This window comes from Temnothorax curvispinosus, unplaced genomic scaffold (assembly GCF_003070985.1).
Source record: "Temnothorax curvispinosus isolate PA1 unplaced genomic scaffold, ASM307098v1 QBEX01000305.1, whole genome shotgun sequence".
Classification (NCBI taxonomy): domain Eukaryota; kingdom Metazoa; phylum Arthropoda; class Insecta; order Hymenoptera; family Formicidae; genus Temnothorax; species Temnothorax curvispinosus.
The window spans coordinates 353,925-371,981 of NW_020210085.1; the positions used below are offsets into that span (position 1 = coordinate 353,925).

At 42.7% G+C, this 18,057-nt stretch overlaps 4 protein-coding genes across 4 annotated transcripts in view; all 4 read right to left on the reverse strand.

Moving 5' to 3' along the window:
- LOC112452914 (syndecan) overlaps nt 1-5,240 on the reverse strand; it is a 73,005-nt gene extending 67,765 nt beyond the window's left edge. Inside the window, exon 1 of the mRNA XM_025013371.1 lies at nt 4,826-5,240. Within this exon, the coding sequence (XP_024869139.1) occupies nt 4,826-4,900 (75 nt within the window). The 5' untranslated portion in view covers nt 4,901-5,240. The remainder of the gene's footprint in view (nt 1-4,825) is intronic.
- A 564-nt stretch (nt 5,241-5,804) lies between these two features.
- Nucleotides 5,805-6,887, reverse strand: LOC112453521. Its single transcript, XM_025014316.1, has 2 exons — nt 6,860-6,887; nt 5,805-6,578 (listed from the first exon to the last, which is right to left on the reverse strand). Exons 1-2 carry the CDS (start codon nt 6,885-6,887, stop codon nt 6,385-6,387), a joined length of 222 nt encoding a protein of 73 aa, XP_024870084.1. The 3' UTR covers nt 5,805-6,384.
- A 178-nt stretch (nt 6,888-7,065) lies between these two features.
- On the reverse strand, nt 7,066-11,412 carry LOC112453188. Its single transcript, XM_025013800.1, has 6 exons — nt 10,427-11,412; nt 9,465-9,672; nt 9,128-9,328; nt 8,793-9,048; nt 7,592-7,724; nt 7,066-7,510 (listed from the first exon to the last, which is right to left on the reverse strand). The coding sequence occupies exons 1-6, from the start codon at nt 10,709-10,711 to the stop codon at nt 7,376-7,378; spliced, it is 1,218 nt and encodes a 405-aa protein (XP_024869568.1). The 5' UTR covers nt 10,712-11,412; the 3' UTR covers nt 7,066-7,375.
- Nucleotides 11,413-13,199: 1,787 nt separating this feature from the next.
- LOC112453060 (protein scarlet-like) lies at nt 13,200-17,830 on the reverse strand. Its single transcript, XM_025013608.1, has 11 exons — nt 17,516-17,830; nt 17,085-17,133; nt 16,816-16,996; nt 16,502-16,700; nt 16,023-16,215; nt 15,769-15,942; nt 15,584-15,686; nt 14,690-14,911; nt 14,366-14,607; nt 13,871-13,971; nt 13,200-13,807 (listed from the first exon to the last, which is right to left on the reverse strand). Exons 1-11 carry the CDS (start codon nt 17,694-17,696, stop codon nt 13,623-13,625), a joined length of 1,830 nt encoding a protein of 609 aa, XP_024869376.1. The 5' UTR covers nt 17,697-17,830; the 3' UTR covers nt 13,200-13,622.
- Nucleotides 17,831-18,057: the final 227 nt, after the last annotated feature.

Sequence of the window (18,057 nt, forward strand, 5' to 3'; positions counted from 1 at the left end):
TTAAGCGCAGCAAAAATCATTTAATAACTACCTTGTCGTACGGAACCTCAAAGATCGCGCGATAAATATTATAAAGAAAAACGGTTATCTTCCTCGGTTTTGATAAAACACACAATTCAATCGTTTCTAAAAGCTTGCGAGATGTAATTATAGACACCAGTATATGCTTTCCATTAAAATAGGTACGTGCGTTCCAATTTCCTCCTTCCTTTTAAAACGCTATTTTGCAATACATTAACCCCTTGGCTGTTTGGCGAAAAAAATGCTTGTGGGCCAAAAATCTTATTGACAAAAGAATTAGTAAAATTAGTAAAATTATAAATAGGTGCTTTCTAAGGGATTTTTGAGTCGCTGAATCTAAATCTTATGTCAAAATTGCAAATTTTTAAACGAAAAAAATATTTATAAAAATTCTTATAAATTAATTTTTATGTAAACCAAGCAATATTGTAAATTTTTTGCCGACATATTAAATCCGTTATTTGAAATTAATTTTCAATTTTAAAAACGGAATCAGCAACTTTAAAATCCCTTTAAAACTTTTTATGCAATTAAATCATATTTTGAACTTTTTGCTCATTATATTGAATTTGCAATTTTAATTTCTTCAATTTTTATTTTAAATTTAAAATCAGCGATTTCAAAAACTTTTAAATATAAATTTTTATGCAAATCAAATAATTTTTTGCATTTTTGGTCCGCCATGTTAAATCCAGCAAAATTTTAAAATTCGCAGTTTTGATTTCAAAGAATTTAGCAATCCCAAAAACATAAAGATATTAGGGCCTGTTCTAATTGCTCCGTTAAAGATATTATCTTTTCTTGGATGCTTTGGATGTGCGGATTTTCCGTTATGAACAGTACTGGCTAATTTTTTGCGGATATTTCCATTGTTAACAGTCAAGGAGTTAAAAAACACATGTGTATATCCACGAATAACTCAACTTTATGCATTGTTGGGCAAGGCAATCAAATCTTCTACGCGAAATTCAGGATCGTCGAGAAGTTGCACGAATTAAGACTCCTCCTCACGTACTCGAACGGACCAAATAAGGCGACACTCTCCTCCAACGATGACTTGTCTCACAAACTACGCGGATACCCGGAGGAAGGAAGAGAGAGAGATACACGTAGAAGACATAACGTTCAAATATTAATTAAACCACTCTGGAAACTTGACGAAATGGCGCTACGCGATACTGGCGAAGGTAAAAAAAAGTTTCCCCAACGATATTTGAGAAAACGAGCAAATTGCGAGCAAAATTTCAACGTAAACGTTTTAATATAATTATATACATATTAGTTGAGAAACAAATATGTGTTCATTTCTCTCGTCGCGTAGCGTATCGGGCAACGGTGTTGTCTCTCGAAGCGCATTAACGTAATTACGTAAAATTTATACCGTAACCGAAGGCGGGAACAATGCGGCTCGCCAAGGTAAATAGAATCCGTCTCGATTTACCCGCATCGGCAAACGGAGCAAGTTTGGACCGTGGAGCGTCGTTTGGAGTTGCCCTGGAGCGAAATGAATAGGCATCTAGCGAAGTTCTACATTAATCGCCCGGTATTCTACGATACCAGCGGGATGAATAATTAACGAGACGCCCACGCGACCGTGCCACGTGTCATCGATACCGCGAAAATCCACTTGACGCTCACGTGCCCGCAATTTTCCCCGACAAAACTGTCCCGATACCGCGTTGCGACATTAATCAAACTTAATTTCTTCCTCTCTCACAGAGAGAGAGAGTGGAGAGCGAAGTCGATGATGACGACGACGCGACACCGTTGTCCCTGCTGTCTATCAATTATTGACTCGTATACACGGCGGAGGAAAGGCGTGATGGAGCGAACACCGCGCCAACACTTACACCGGGCGTGTGTACGCCGGTTGACACCGTCGTATCGAAAGACATATGCCCTCGTTCTCCTCATACCCACACATATCCACTGGCGGCGCACGTACTACGTGACTCGGACGAGTACACGTATATAGTAGCCGCGAGACACGATCTAACGACGGACGGGTCAGGCGTCGCCGTAAAAGGCCATTAATGTCCGTCGTTCTCGTGGAACGTCGTCGTGCCGTATCGGCGCTCCTTCCGGCGAGAAAAGCGAGATCCTCAAGATGGTTTTTCAAGCTCGTTTAAAGTCGACGTACGCGCGCGCGCGCGCAGCTTCCGACTTTTCCCGGAATAATACGCGCGAAATTAAATCTACCGTCAGCTGACTGCGGAGACTCGTCGCGTTGTTTTAAAACCGCGCCGGGGTCTCATCGTCGAGCGAGGGTCTTTATTTACCGTACGACGTCTGCTATTCGTATATCCATTCTCCGATAACAAGAAACGGAGATTCGCGGAACGAACCCAGTCACCTATTGACATTTCTTTGTTTGGAAGTCCGGGAAGCAATTTAACGCGCGCGCGCGCACACACACACACACACACGGCGATTTATTCGCGAGCCGACAATTCACGGAAGACAAATACAGAGAACTTCACGGAGACATTGTAGCATTCGATATTGGAAGTGTATAAATGCGTCGAATTATCTTAAAATAATTACACGGGGAAAGGAGAGTACAACGGAGTTTCAATTTTCGGGCAACTCGATGAAGCACTCGTCGAAAGAGAATCGGTAACGAGCCTCGCGCTATTAAGAAACGATTCTTTCTCGCCTAAAGACCCATGGCGAAGACGGCACGGGCGGTGGCGGCGACGGCGATACGAAAGAATATTTATAAGCTCCTCTCACGGCTAAGCGGCGCGCGGCACCGAGGTATGCATTTTCCGCGCGAAGACAGCGAGATTATTACCGGCGATATTTCATCGGCCGCTAAAACCAGCCGGCCTTTCGGGACGCCCGGCCCGTCTCTCTCGCCTCTCCTCTCCGCCGCTCCTCTTCCGCCGCTTGCATTAAAGGTCCTCGCGGCAATTGTAAAATGTAACTACGGTACGTGTAAGCGCGGTGCACGGGATTTATGCTCGGCATGGCCCGAGAGAGAGATAAAGCGTAAGAGAAGAAAAACCCGCCTCTCCTCCGGAATATATTCGCGCCGAATTCCGCGCGTTTCTCGCGCGAGACAATATTTTTTTGTCGGCGGAGAGAGGACCGAAGCGATCGGGAGGAAAAGGCGAACCCTTCTCGCCGCGAGAAATCTCGTATCTCGGGTTACTTACGAAATACGAGAATTTTTCGAGCGGCTCTAAATATTCTCGAGCATCATGAACGAGTCGGCGAATATCGTTGCGCGAACGCGAGGTTCGGCGAAAATTTAGCGCGTTACGCCTCTCGATCTTTCCGCGATCAGCCCAAAGCTATTCTTTTCAATCACGATTTCTTTCTCCCTCGTCACTCGGCGAATGATAAAATCTAAAACGCGGTGCTCCGCTTTTATTTTCGACGAACATTTTCGCGCGCGCGCGAGCGTCGCGTCGCGTCGTAACGTATCGCGACAATAAAACTGGTCGAATATCTTGTTCAATCGATACCGCGGGCCGCCTTTATAAATTGTTATCCTGGCCATTAGTCAACGCATGTCACAAAAAAACTCCCCGGCGGCGCGGAACGTTACAAATATTTTGCTGGCGTATTTTGCCGGCGACGAATTACACCACCGCGACCATCATTAGAATGGCCATTATTTCGCAAAAAGCGCTCGCGCGGGGGTGAGTTTTCCGCGATATAGAATTCCCGCTTACTAATTAACGTACAGGCCGCGGATGTTTTGGCGATAAAAACATAAACGCGGGACACGCGATACCGACGATAATTGGCGTCTGTCGCGGCCCGTTCATTCGGAGATCGCGCGCTAAACGTTGAATTTCCAAAATCCCGTTCATCCTCATTAGCGAATCGCCTAAGATTGCGCGCGCGTCCAACTTGTTTCCGATTCTTTCCCCAAGTTTCTATTAACAAAGCCAACAACGCGGAAGCCCTCATTACAACGTTATCGAAGGGGGATAAACTCGATCTTTAGCGCAACTCCGCCGGCGCGAACGTTTACTTATTACCGGAACAAAAGTTCGCGGAGAGAAAGAGAGAGAGAGAGAGAGAGAGAGAAAGAGAGAGAGAGAGAGAGAGAGAGAGAGAGAGAGAGAGAGAGAAGGAGAGAGAGAGAAAGAAAGAGAAAGAGCGCGCGTCACTTTCCAACCCGGTGCGCTCATTTGACAAACGTCGCTCCGAAACACCGTTTGTTTGTTTTCGAATCGTAAACGGGCGAGGGTCCCTTTAAAGAAGCGAGAACGTCGCTTTGTATCGCTTTGAACGATTCCGGAGCAAAGGCGGGTCGTATTGGCAATTTTTGAAAAAGGTCTCTTGCTCGTTCGCGTTTCGGCGTTTCTTTCAAAATTAAACCGTGGACAGGAATGAGAGAGAGAGAGAGAGAGAGCGCACGCGCGCACGGGAGTGAGAGAGAAAGAGACAGAAAACGGCGAGCCGACCCTACTATAAACGCGAAAGCGGCGCACTTCAGGGGGCCTCGATTTGAACACCACTGGCTCCGACGAGACGCCAAGAATGCGAGAATGCCTCGATAGCGGCGTAACACTTAACCGCTCCGGAGGGAAAGGCAGAGGCGAGCTTTTGCCTCCTCGCGCGACGTCGCGCGCGTGAAAATAAAAAGAAATCAACGGAAAAACGGAGCGGAGAGCGTCGCGCTACGCCGCGATAGAGATTCCGTCTCGCGGCAGTCGCGGCTCTCGCGAGACGCCCCCTCCCTCCCTCTCACCGCCCCTCGTGCCGCAACGCGGCCGCGTGTCGAGGACCGTCGTCGGGATTGTCGAGGCGGATAGTATAAATGGATGCGAAACGGTGTGAAACTTACCTCGGTAGCGGCATCGCATCCCGCGAGGATCACGGCCGTGCTGATCAGAAGTATCCAGCGTATCCTTAGCCGCATCTTTCTGTCCCGTGTTCCCGATGGGCCCCGCTCGCCCCGGCGCCCGTCCCGTATGCACGCGCACGAATTCACGGGGGGAAGGGGGAACGTGGAACTCGCGGTAAGGCGACAAGAGCGCGAGGCGACGTTCCGCGTGGGACGACGGCGCGTAGGGCAGAGGATGTACCCGTGATAAACGTCGGTCGTCGTCGGGTCTCGGGACCGACCGCTCCGCTCCGAGGGAGAGAGGGGAAGGAAAAAAAAGATCTCTCCCGGAACAACAACGCGCGGACACACACCACACTGATCGATGAACCGCGAGACACTGGGCGGCGCGACGATCGCCCGCTACCGTCGACCAGACCGACCCGACTGGCCGCCATGCTGCCTCGCCGCGCCGCGCCCGCGCGCGGCGTCATCTATCGGCGCCCCGTCGCGCGTGGCGCCAACTCGGTCCTTGGCGGCAATTACGAACGCGCCGACGACACTCCGGAATAGAGTCTCGCGGTTGTCGATGAATCGATAAATCTAAATAAATCCGAGAGTAATTGAGTAAATGTTCGAACAATGCAACCTAATACCTTTGATGGAAAAATGTCTCAACATTTCTATAAAAATTTTCAGATTAACGGAGGAAGCATAGCTTAATTTATTAAATACAGATTATTGCGTACGCTGTTATTGCATACAATGTACCTATCTATGAAATATCTGAATAATAGATCGCATTAAATACTGTATTAAACCCATTTGAAATGATCTGTGATTCGCGATAGAATTCAAGATGGAATTCTATTTATGATTTCATGTACCACATGATACGAAAGATATTTGCAGAGTAAGAAATAAGAAATACATATGTATAAGATCCAAAGGTTTCCAGCCGTCTTTAAATAATAAATAACGCTGATCGTTTCGTCATTGACTGATATATATTTCATTTTTTCCAAGTTTAAATAAAAATTTTACTATATTCCATTTCCTTATGTGTATATTGTCCTCTTACTAGCGCGATATTGCACGGATAAAATAAAATGGATATCAAAATTAATACGTTAAGTGATCGATAAAATTACGCAAGAAATTGTTACGCTTACCCTGGAGGAAAAATGTCTCAAGAATTTTTGTAAAAATTTTCAGATTTTTTATACGATTTCGAACGTTTTTCAGAAAAACTCAGACAAAATAATAATAAAATACCTACTTCAGACTTTTAGGGCGTCTTTGTAAAAATCTAAATAAAATATGCATAAAATCTGTGCACGTTATCAAAAAATGTCATACATACAGATACTGAAATCCGAAAATCCTCATACAATTCTTACAAAATTTCTGAGAAAATATTAGAAATTTTTTCACCAGGGTAGAGGCCGCTTAAATGTATAAAGAAATCGTGTGATTGATGCAATCAGCTAAATTTCACCAAACTGACGAAAAAGATATGAATCGTTTATTCCAAATCGGTCTCACAAAATTGCGATTCTTAAAAACGAGAACGTGATTGCCTAGGTCTTCTTGTCGCCGGCGGACAAATCTCTCTCCAGGCCCCTCAGAAATCTCAGATTCTCATTAATGCCGCGATTATATTCCTCAATCTTGTTCCTCATGATCTGCACTTCTTTCTGCATGTGTTTTACCTCGTCTTGCGTTTTCTCCTTGACAACTTGCAGCAATTTCCTATCCTGATTGTCCGTAATGCCTTACGTCGTGGCTACCGTTTGACTCTAAAACTTATTGCGAAAATGTTTGTATCACCTGCTTGTAATAATATTCCGTTTCACACGCAACATCGCCAAGCAACGCCTGATCCGTCTTCGAATCGTGCTTCTTCCTTCCGTTAAAATGTCTAAAGCTGAAAGAAGAGTCTTTTTTTACATCGGTTTAAAAAAATAATGTAAGCCCCAAAGCATGGAAATCACGGTGGAAATATTGTCAGCAAATTAAATGTATTTCTAATTAAATACCTAGGCGTATATTTACGCGCTTCCTCGAGAACACGTCGCAGCATTGCGGTCGCGAAATAAAAACAATTTAACGCAAAATGGATATCTTGTATACGCAATTTTGACTGTTTGTTAAACGGAAAATATTTTTACCGAGGTTACACGAGACGGACGAAACAAACTCGCATCTGCAGAAAACGCGTCTCGAAATGACTCAACGTCTTAAAACAGTCTAAACCAAGGTTAAGCAACAATGAAAAACACGTTTTATTTCCAAGTGTGAGTGTCTTCCAAACGTTTTAAGTACAAAGGTATCGTCTCGCCAAAATAAACGATCCATATGATATTCAAGGAAATACCATTCAATGCTTAAGTAACATATATATGTATATATTAAGAGCATTGTATTTAATATCTATGTAACAGTTTTTTATACATAAGAAGACTGGTGATACTCTGTTAGTTCTACTATTTTCGATCTATTTTCTTTGCATCAAAATCAATAGTATAGCCGCGGAAATCGAGAGTATCACGGTAATATAATTTTTTCCATTCATTCTTTCTCTTCCATATCTGAAATCCGTTTTTTGTGGCGATTTATAGCCTCCTGATGGCGCTTAATCTGTTCCTCGTGGAATGAGATCTCGTCATGCAGGCTCTCTCGCATCTTTTGTATCTGTTGCTTTTGCTGAAATCACATTTCAGATTCGTGTAACGAACAAACAAAATGGTTAACGTGAAATGTGATTAACGGGAAATATACACCGACCAGGTTGTAGAAGTATTGGTCTTCGTGGGCAGCTTCCATTTTTCCAAAAGAACCACCAGCGTCACGAATAGCACCACCGCTACCTCCTCCCTTGCCAGCACCCGAACCGCGTTCTCCAGCCATCCTCACATGACTGTAACAAAGTACGTTTCAAATATAATAAGTACTTGTAGCCGCAGGAAGCTCTGCTTAGAAATAAAAAAAAAATATTATTCAAAGGTTATGTCTGCTCTCAGCCCAACCATTACATAATTTTGATACGGCATCTACTCGGGGTGATGTCAGAAATCTGTAACGGCACTGCGAAGATATGACTCTATTTATAATAGCGAGAAGATAAGATATACTCTTAAGTACGAAAAGCAGAAGACATCGGTATATTACTGCGAAGAAAAACGATATATCGGGATCTATGTTTGCAGTGGGAAAATGCCGGGTAGGTAGGAAGCATGAATCGAGGACAGGCACGATCGAAAAATCGCTCGACATTGAAACTGCGGAGCTTTTCTGATACCTTAATGCAGAAACGTTCCGCGAAAACGTCGTAATTGCTCGTTGCATTTTTCCAATCACGAAATACTCGGTATCAGAAGGCCAGCAAGGACTTGGCGAGCCGACAGGGATGAGCTGCCAAGCGATATCCGAGTCATGAACGAAACACTATTCTTAGAACGCAAAACTCAGTGGCGATCAGCGGCATCGTGGCGCGTGGCGCTCGTATCGTGAGCCTCCATAAATTTAAACGTGGTTTCGCGGTTACCTTCACAGAGCGACTTCGACCAAATTCTAATTAACTTAATCAAGCGAGCCCAGCACATTCCCAGCTACTAGAAGCTTTTAAAAGACGTCCAAAAATTATGTTATCTTTTTAAACGTTTTCGTGATGTCTTTAAAATGTTTTTTAGAACTTTCTGCTAGCTGGAATATCCGTACTATTATGTTAATGTGGCTAGAGTTGTTAGTTCTTTGTCGTTTAACATATTAAAAAAAATATAGATAATAAATTATGTAATTAGAAATTTTGTTGTGAGTAGACATCGGATTTTTGATATGCAGATTTTAGTTATTAATAATTTTAGTTATTAATTGCTCTTTTCCACCAATCTACATATAAAAAATCCGATGTCTAGTTATGAGCAATTCTGCAGTTCGGTTGATTTAATTAATGTAATCGGTTAATCAAAGCCGTTCGGTACTCGACCTGTAGTACTCGTCGACTTGATCCTGCATCAGCTGCTTCTTGAGCTCGGATGTCTTCAGCTCGTTGACGGCGGTCTGCTTCTGCAGCTCCGCGCGCTCCAGCTCGATGTGCAGCATCCGCAGCTTGATCTCGTGCTCACGCTGGGTAGACTTGAAGATCCACGTCGCCCTCTGCACCGATTTGTCCTTGTCGCAGGTCGCCAGGCCGCCGTTCCAGTCGGCGGACGACTCGTTCCTCGCGTCGCCGTGCTCCACCGCTTGAAAACAAAACAATACCGCTAAACAAAGATCCTGTCGGGCGTGCGCGCAAACGAAGAAACGGAATATTAGGAGTACCAAAATCGACACGGGATGTCGACACGCTGTCGGGGCAAGTGTTTTTTTGCTCGACGAGATCTACGGGCTCATCCCCGGCCGTCATCCTGGGACGCTTCCGGTGCGAGAGATCATCCTCCGACGCTTTCCGCGACACCTCGCCGTGACTGTTCTCGTCCTCGGTGTCGCTGTTCACCTCGATCTTAATCTCCTGCCCCGGCCCTAAATAATCATTTCTATATATAATTTCGCGCGATTTTTCCAAGTCGGCGAAATCAGGGAAATCGAGGGAGGAAAAAAAAGAAAGAAAAAAAAAAAAAGAAACCGCGACGGTCAATCAGTCCGTCAATATCCCAACCTGACGTTTCCGTGGGTAACGTGAGTTTATCCAAGATCGCGTGTATCGACATCCGACTCGTCGAATTCTCGTTGTCCTGACTACTGTCGTCCGAACGATCGACGATCTCGCAATCGTTCTTGCGCACGTTCTCCATCAGTCGCCACACCTCGATCGACAGATTCGACGGACGGGACTTGGCGGCCACTTCCGGTCCCAGGGTTCGCACCTGTGCACGAACGGCGGCGGGGGAAGAAATGAGAAGAAGAAGGAGAAGAGAATTTAGAGGAGAGGAAGCTTCTACTCTCTCGGCGAAACATATCAAACATTTTACAGGGTTGAGAAGTAACGCGTTACAAGTTACTTTTTCCCAGTAACGACTTGGTTATTTTTTTTCAATAGTAACTGTAATGGTAATGGTAACGAATCGAACAGTTACTTTAATCGTTAACAAAGCCCCCCCCCCAAGCGATAACGATGATTTTTTGCTTTTCATCGCGAAACAGGCGCGATTCAATTCAAAATGGAGGAATTGCAACAATTTTTAACATCTGAATTTTGAAATATCGAAATGTTGAGCGACTATCCAAATATTACAAAAAACCCTTATTAAATACAAAATACACTACTTCTAGTTCCGTATTAACACAACAAAGAGACTGTCTTCACGACACGACGATATGACGGAGCATATCAGCTCCTATTAAAAGTTAATAAAGAATTTTGATGAAATTCAACGAGTTTATTTAAAACAAGAAACCATAAAAATCGTAACTTTTTATCTTCAACAAATAAACGTACGGTTGGATTTGTTAAATTTAATTTTTCATTTAAATTAAATAAAGTAACGAAAATAGTAACGATAACGGGAACGAGTTTTTTTTTTTTTTAATCGGTAATGAGTAACAGTAGCTATTATTATAGTTATTTAAAAAAAAAAACAACTTTTCCAATCCCGGGTTTTACGCGATTGCAACGCGCACCTTTTCGGCGTACGTGTACATCTCCATCCTCGCCTGGGCCTTCATCCGCCGCCACTGCTCCCGGATCCTGGTGATGTCCCGATCGGCGGAGAATCGGCCGCGGAACGCGCAGTAGATCTGCTGCCAGGCGATGGACTTCATCGCGGACGCGCCCGCGTCGATCTTCTTGTTCTCGATCGCGCTCACGTGGTGCTTGATCAGGGCGAACAGGGCGCTCTTCTCCTCGGGGATCCAGTTCTGCGTCCGCTCTCGCTTCTTCAGTAGCACCGTGGTTGCCTCGGACATTCTCACTCGCCGATCTCGCGATCTCCGCGCGCGCGTGCTCCGTTTTACACTCTCTCAACTTCGCTTCGCGGGCTGAGCGAGCGCGCCCGGCGCCGACTTTTGTCTCTCTAATCCGCCCGCGAGTTAATCCCACGGAGCACGGAGCCTAGTTCGAGCCGCATGCATGTACAAAAACGTCTCTCCTCGCACCGTCGCGCATTGATCCGCCGCTGTTTTCGCGAGCCCCCCTCGGTTTGCTTGTTTAAGCGCGGTTTTAGAACAGTCAGCTGTTTAGTTGCTACCGGCGCGTCGCCGACGCATCTACCGAGTGCCCCGAAAGTCACCGCGCGATTACGATTCCTCGAATGACTCGGGTCTACTCGGAGTTCGGAGTTACTCGCGGTATTTGTTTGTAACTGTCCCTTCGCTCGAGTTCACCGGGGATGACCTTCGTCGTTTTGGTTCCTCGCGCGAAGAAACACGAGTCGAGTGTTTTTTGTACCTATACGCTGGTCGTCTCGGCGATTATAACGTTTTACTCGTTTTAATCACATGGAATTTATGAAACGCTTTATATGCGATATTTCGGTACCAGATTAGGCTCGTGGGACGAGACGCGTGTGTAACACACGAGTGCGTGAAGCGACGCGACGCGAGTTACGTCGGAATAACGGTACGAGAACGGTCGAGAGAGAGAAGCTGAACGCAGGCCGACTTAAACCCGAACTAAGGGACGACTAAACGTCGGCCATTTTGGCACGGTACTAGCTAGAACGCGCTCGATATTAACAAATCCTCGGTTCGCGGCGCCGCGCCGCTGGGACGCGAGAGGGGAAGCCCTCTGGCTGAACGAGATGAGGACGAGGAGAAGAGAAAGAGAGAAGGAAAGAGAGAGGGATAGCCGCGACGCGACGTTCCGCGCAACGCAAACATTGTCTCGTTACGTTTCGCGACCTGTCGCGGAGTCATATTGCGCCGATTCCAATATTTCCATCTCGTTTTGCCGCGAACACGCTGCTTCCCCAGTTCCCCACCCTTCGTCACCGCGCCTACCCTCTTACCCCTCCGATTCTCGGCCCGATGTGCCGGAAATCGGCAGGGTTGGGAAAGTATATATAGTTATTTTTTTAAAGTATATATAGTTACCGTAACTCGTTACCGATTCAAAGAACTAACTCGTTCCCGTTATCGTTACTAATTTTAACAATTAACTCGCGTTAACATTGCCGTTACTATTTTCGTTATTTTATTTAATTTAAACGAAAACTAAATTTAACAAATCCAACCATAGGTTTATTTGTTAAAGATAAGTTGAAGATAAAGGATTTTTATAGTTTCTTGTTAAATGAACAAACTTGTTGAGTTTTGTTCTCAAAACCAAATAACCAAAATTATTTATTAACTTTTAATAGGAGCTCATGCTCCATCGTCGTGAAGATATTCTCTTTGATGTTGTGTAATTAATACGGAATTTCCAACGCTGAATAAGCGCTTTATCGAACACTGGAAGTATATAGTGCATAATTGTATTTAATAAAGAGTTATTTAATATTTGGATAGTCGTTCAACATTTCGACATTACAAAGTTCAGATTTTAAAAGTTGTTGCAATTTCTCCATTTCTACCGGAAATTGACAGGATTAGGAAAGTTACTTTTTTGAAGTAACTATTATACATAGTTGCCGTTACTCGTTACCATTATCGTTACTAATTTTGAAAAGTAAAGGATTGAAATTTGGCTTTGTTTCTTGGTGAAAGGCAAAAAAATCCTCGTTATCATCAGGTACTTTATCGCTCATTGGGAAACTTTCTTTCGATGTGATATTTGATAGATCTTGTAGACCCGGCCTAAAACAACGATTAAAGTAACTGTTCGATTCGTTATCGTTACCCACCCAAAAACTAACTCGTTCCCGTTATCGTTAAATGTAACTGCGTTATCTTTACAGCTACCAAAAAAAATAACGCCGTTATCAAATCATTACTGGAAAAAAGTAACTTGTAACACATTGCTTCCCAACCCTGGAAATCGGTCATCAGAGGGAGATATTATCTCGACTCTCTAATCAAGAATTTGTAAACCGAGTTCAACGAGATGGTTGTCGACGAGAAACTACTACAAATATATAAAAGTTAAATAAATAAAATCAAGTATTATATAAATAAAAATAAAAATAAATACAGAGAAATAAATATTAAACGAAATTAAAATAAATAAGATTTTCCCATGATCGAACTCGCGCGTATCTCTCATTTCTCCCTCGCTCCTCTCCTTTTGTTATCAAAGACGGAATTTGTCTCCTCACGTTTTAATTCGTTTTTCGCTCGTAGTTTCTGCAGCATTCTCGCATAAATCTATCAAGAAAACTAACAGAGAACCGCGCGACCGTAATCGCTATTTACAATCGCTCTATTTACAATCTTCTTTATTCTTATTCTTTATACTTCAGTGCTACGACGTCGGTTTGCGTAATGCACGATTAAATTAGTCTCGCGCGTGGAGATCAACTTGACTTAACGTTTACGCGAGAAAGGAAGTTTTAGCTTCTCGAAAAAGACGAGAAATAACGGCGTGAATTTACGGTGGGGTATACTTGTATTTACGTTTATTCTAACAATTTTTTAACCTTTTATTTATGTATTCGAAAGAGTTGGGGTAATTGAGTTTCTTATTAACTGTGTGATACACTTACACACACAGTTTGAATCTAATACCTAATAATTACCATCGTTGTAGTCTCGTCTTGTCAGTGCAATAAGATAATAAGATTGTATTTTTGCTCCAAAATTATATTTATAATTTCTGCGATAATGAAAAATAGATCACAGTAATTGAATTTTTACGTTATCAAACCATGTAATCTGAAGAAATCAATGAGCTTTTACATAATTAATAACATTAGGAAAATGCATCGTGATTGCGTCTCGTCGACTAATAAGCGATTGGCCTTGACGCTCTTCTTCTTCTCGTGCCGAGATACGCGGTGATGTTCATCAGAATCGTTAGAAGCAGCAGTCCGATCATGTCCCACCAGAAGTTATTTTCGTTATATCCGTACTCTGATAAAACCTCTGTTCCGTTCGATAGACAAGGCAGGCCGCGACTGGCTGGACAATCTGAGGAAAGATAAATTAAAATGTTAATAAAGCTCAGCCCCAAAAGATTTAACCGTCTCTTACCAATGTTCTCTATCTCCGACCAGTGTACTATCGATATAGCTTCGGTGGCGTAGTAAAACATGGAGGAATATTTGAAATACGCCAGATAGCTCGGCAAGGTCCTACGGGAATCAACTTTTAACGTGCGCGATGGAATTCTGTTCGTCCCAGTGTACCATGTCCAAAATCGGGACATAACATGTCTTGAAGATATCTTAAAATGTTTTTAAGGGAGGAAACCGATTATATAATATAAACAACCGATTATTTTATATTATATAGAGTGATAGAATTTCGTAACAAACCAAAGTGCATCCAATCCGAGTGCATATGAGAGGCCTTCACCTTCAACGGTAGCTTCTTTCTTGTTTCTCATGAATATTAAGAAAATGCAAAAAAATTCGATTTTTTAAAACCGTCACAGTGGTTTCCTCCCTTAAGACGTCTTATGTCCCGATTTTGGACGTGCTGTCTGGGGTCGTGATATTGACAGCGGACAGCGGACAGCGCACTTACCGCAGATTGTAAAACGTCCCCGCCATCAATAGGAACAACATGTCGAGCGGTATCATTATCGTAATCACGATATCGATGTCGGCAATCCAGCTGGAGATCGTCATGCCGTACGCGATACCGCAAATCGCCGCCGCCGTCGTGCAGAGGCAATAGGAGCAGAAGCTGAGCAACGAGAATTCGGAATGCAGCGCCAGGTATAGCGCGATCGTGAACAAGAGCGCCTTGAATGTCGCCTTGGGTATCTGAGGAATTTCCGTCGAGAAATCGTGATAATGTCGCGAGATCTATGTCGCTTCTATAACGTATACGCCAACGAGTAATTACCAGGGCGAGAACGGTGGCGAGGTAATAAGGCCCGGGCGTGTACACGGTATTTTCGCGCACATAGAGAACCAGCTCGCCGGGCAGCTCGTAAACGACGGAGTAGGCGATCGTAAAAATTACCTCGGAGATCGTCAGGTACAACACCCCCCGAGCGTTCTGTATGCCTTCCTGCGTCGACGAGTTGGTGCCAGCGTAAAAAATATTTACGAAGACGATGGACAGCTACAAAATCACAGATCTTTTTACATTGCAATTTTTGCCTCTTTTTTTGTTTCTGACTCCGATTAATCGGCGATTAACTTGTCAAGTAATACCTGTATTTTATATCGTTAACATAGTTTAATGTTTTATTATTTAACATATCTGTACTTTAGAGGTAAAGAATCGTATCTCCATTATTATTCAGAGAAAACAAAAGGTACGTTTAAAGGGTTAAATAAGAAAATGATATATTTTTATGATATAAAAGTAGCGCCTTGGTTTATCAAATTTTTAATAAAGTAATTAAACGGACTGTTTAAATTAAACTGCCAACATGCTGTACCTGCTTTAAAAATTAGGCACTATAAAAATTTTTAATCCGAGTTTTTCTAAACATTGTATCCTATGGAACTAGTATAATAATAGACATAAAACGCTCTTTACCATTATTATACAATTTAAACTCCTGTTACATTGAAAAATGTATCAATTTCATTTTGACAAAAACTGGAGATACAATGCTTTACCTCTAAAGTACAGATATGGAAAAAAGACTAGATTGGGAACAACGAATAATATAGTTAGATGTTAGAAAATTTGCCGCAAGCAATTCTGTCGGTTGAGTCAGATCGCCGATTAAATTAATCGGATTTTGATCGGAATTACTCTAAAATTCTGTTTCTATCTTATTACCGCGCAAGAGAACCACGTGACCCAATTGTCGAAGGCCGTTCTCTTATCCTGCAGGAATGTTCTCCAGAGCAACCAGTAAAACTGCACGAACCATCCTGACATTCTACGACAAAAATTATTACGCTCCATGAACGTTATCCGGGAAAATCTATTCGAGAAATTTTGCTGCCGTTTTATTTCAATACTTTCGAGGGCTGGCGTGGAAAACCGGGATATTTTCAACCACAGGGATCGTTGATAGCGGCGATCGTGAGAACGCACGGCACAGCTCGATATTGCGATCCGCTCGATTCCGGCGTGACAGAATGTTTACGTAATATTCGGACTCGTCGTAGTTTACGGGACAGTGATGATTCTGGCTGTGTGCGTAAAATATATCGATGTTGTTCTATCATTTCACGATAAACTAATTGCGAGCGTCGAAATATTGGAATTTTACCTGTCAAAAAAATTCGTGGCGTTTCTCAGCGTCCCAAAATATACCGATCTACCATCGGCCATCAGTATCACGTGGCTGAATATGTTGTATATCGTCATACCTGGTTGATGAATTGTGCAGAAGACTATGGTGCCTTTCGAAGCGATTAATTTCAACGATTGCACGACGTGCATTGCGGCGAAAGTGTCCAGACCTGCACTCGAATATTCATTTATATCTTTTTGTAAAATTCCTTGATAAAATGCTTATTAGCATCAGTAATATTAAATTGATTCTCAATATATTAATTATCAAGCTTTGGCATAAGCTTGCGTTTCAAGACTGAAGAATAATCGGTGCAAGACTCAAAAGCAATTAAAGATGGAATGTATAAAATTCATAAAAATTATTAATATAGATAGATCTATGTTTAATATTCGACGATTAACGATCGACATGCAAAAATCAAGATCTACTTTCACGTAAATCTAAATTCTTACCCGTGGTAGGCTCGTCTAAAAAAAAAATCTTCGGCCTCGTAACTAATTCCACGGCTAGCGACAAGCGCTTCCTTTCGCCGCCGGATAGCTTGGATATAGCGACGTCGATGCACTTGTATAATCCAAGATCCCGCAAAAATTCCTCCCCTAAGGATTTTCTTTGTAGCACGCTGTAACTACTTCCTATTTTCAAAGCGCACTAAAAAAGAACAGCTTGAAACATGAAAAACAATCGATCGCGTGCAAAAATTATAAGTCATTAATTTTATCTTGTTTTACTATTTCATAAGTTCTTATATATTTTTTTTCGATACCATGAACGACATGTGTTCCCTGGGAGTGAGCGTGGAAGGTAGAACATCAAATTGCGATATGTAGCTCGATATTGCTGTCATCGTTTCTCGAGAAACGTCGTGCCCGTCGATCTTTATTGCGCCCGAAGTTAATTCGAGTCTTCTCGCCAAAGTGGCAAGAAACGTGGTTTTGCCGGCACCGCTGGAGAAACAAATTTGTACATCCATGACCCGTGAATTTAGCATGGAATAATCACGAAGATATATACTTTGTATTGTATTCTGCATACCTCGGTCCCAATATAGCGAACATGTTACCAGTCTCTGCATATCCGGATACTTTATAACAAGAGAAGCACTGTTACTAATAAATAGAAATGCTAAGGTAAATGTACCAATGCCGGGATGCTTAAGACCTACGTCTGGACACCTTTATTATTTTAGTTTTAAAATAAGTATAACGCGAATTAAAATCAAAGATAAAAATATAATAAAATAAAAAATGTTTTTATCTTTGATTCTTTGATTTTAATTCGCGTCATGAAACTCATTTAAAGACTAAAATGATAAAAGTGTCCAGACATAGGTACGTGTCCAGGCATTGAGTACATTTACCTTACTTATCGTAGATTAATAAATCACAGATCATTGAATGATCAACATCTGACTAAATCCAGATACAAATTTTTCATTGCGCTTCAATATTGACAAAGAGAATTACCCCCTTTCAGTATGTTCAACGTTTTCACAGGTTTTTTGCGCAAAAACTTGCACCATCGTTCTCTCAAACAATCGTCATCTTCGGCAGGCACAGTAACGGACAAGTTTTCCCAAAAGAGCTGAGAAAATTGGGAAGTCATCTCAATCGAATCTGTTACCTTCGCACTATCATAACTATCCATCTCACACTTTAGAAGCTCATTAATGTCGCGGGAATCTCTTGAATCCCAAACAAATGTCGCTATCTCCGTTCTCTATTCCTTAATATTTCTTATCGCCGTTATCTAAAGTCGCGTAGATGTTTACGAAGTAGGTTAGTAATTAGGATCTGCTAAGCTTGAATCTCAGCGTTCCCATCATTGTGTGTGAGCGGGTTCAGCAAAACAAACCGCTCAGTAGCAATCGAACGTGATTGGCTCTTACTTTTAGATCCAACAAATCAACATAGCGTGTTGATAAGACGACACACTCATCAACAGTCGTTTCTGTCGAACGCGGCTATTACGATTCCAGATGAATATTGTTTAAAGAGAAGAATATGTT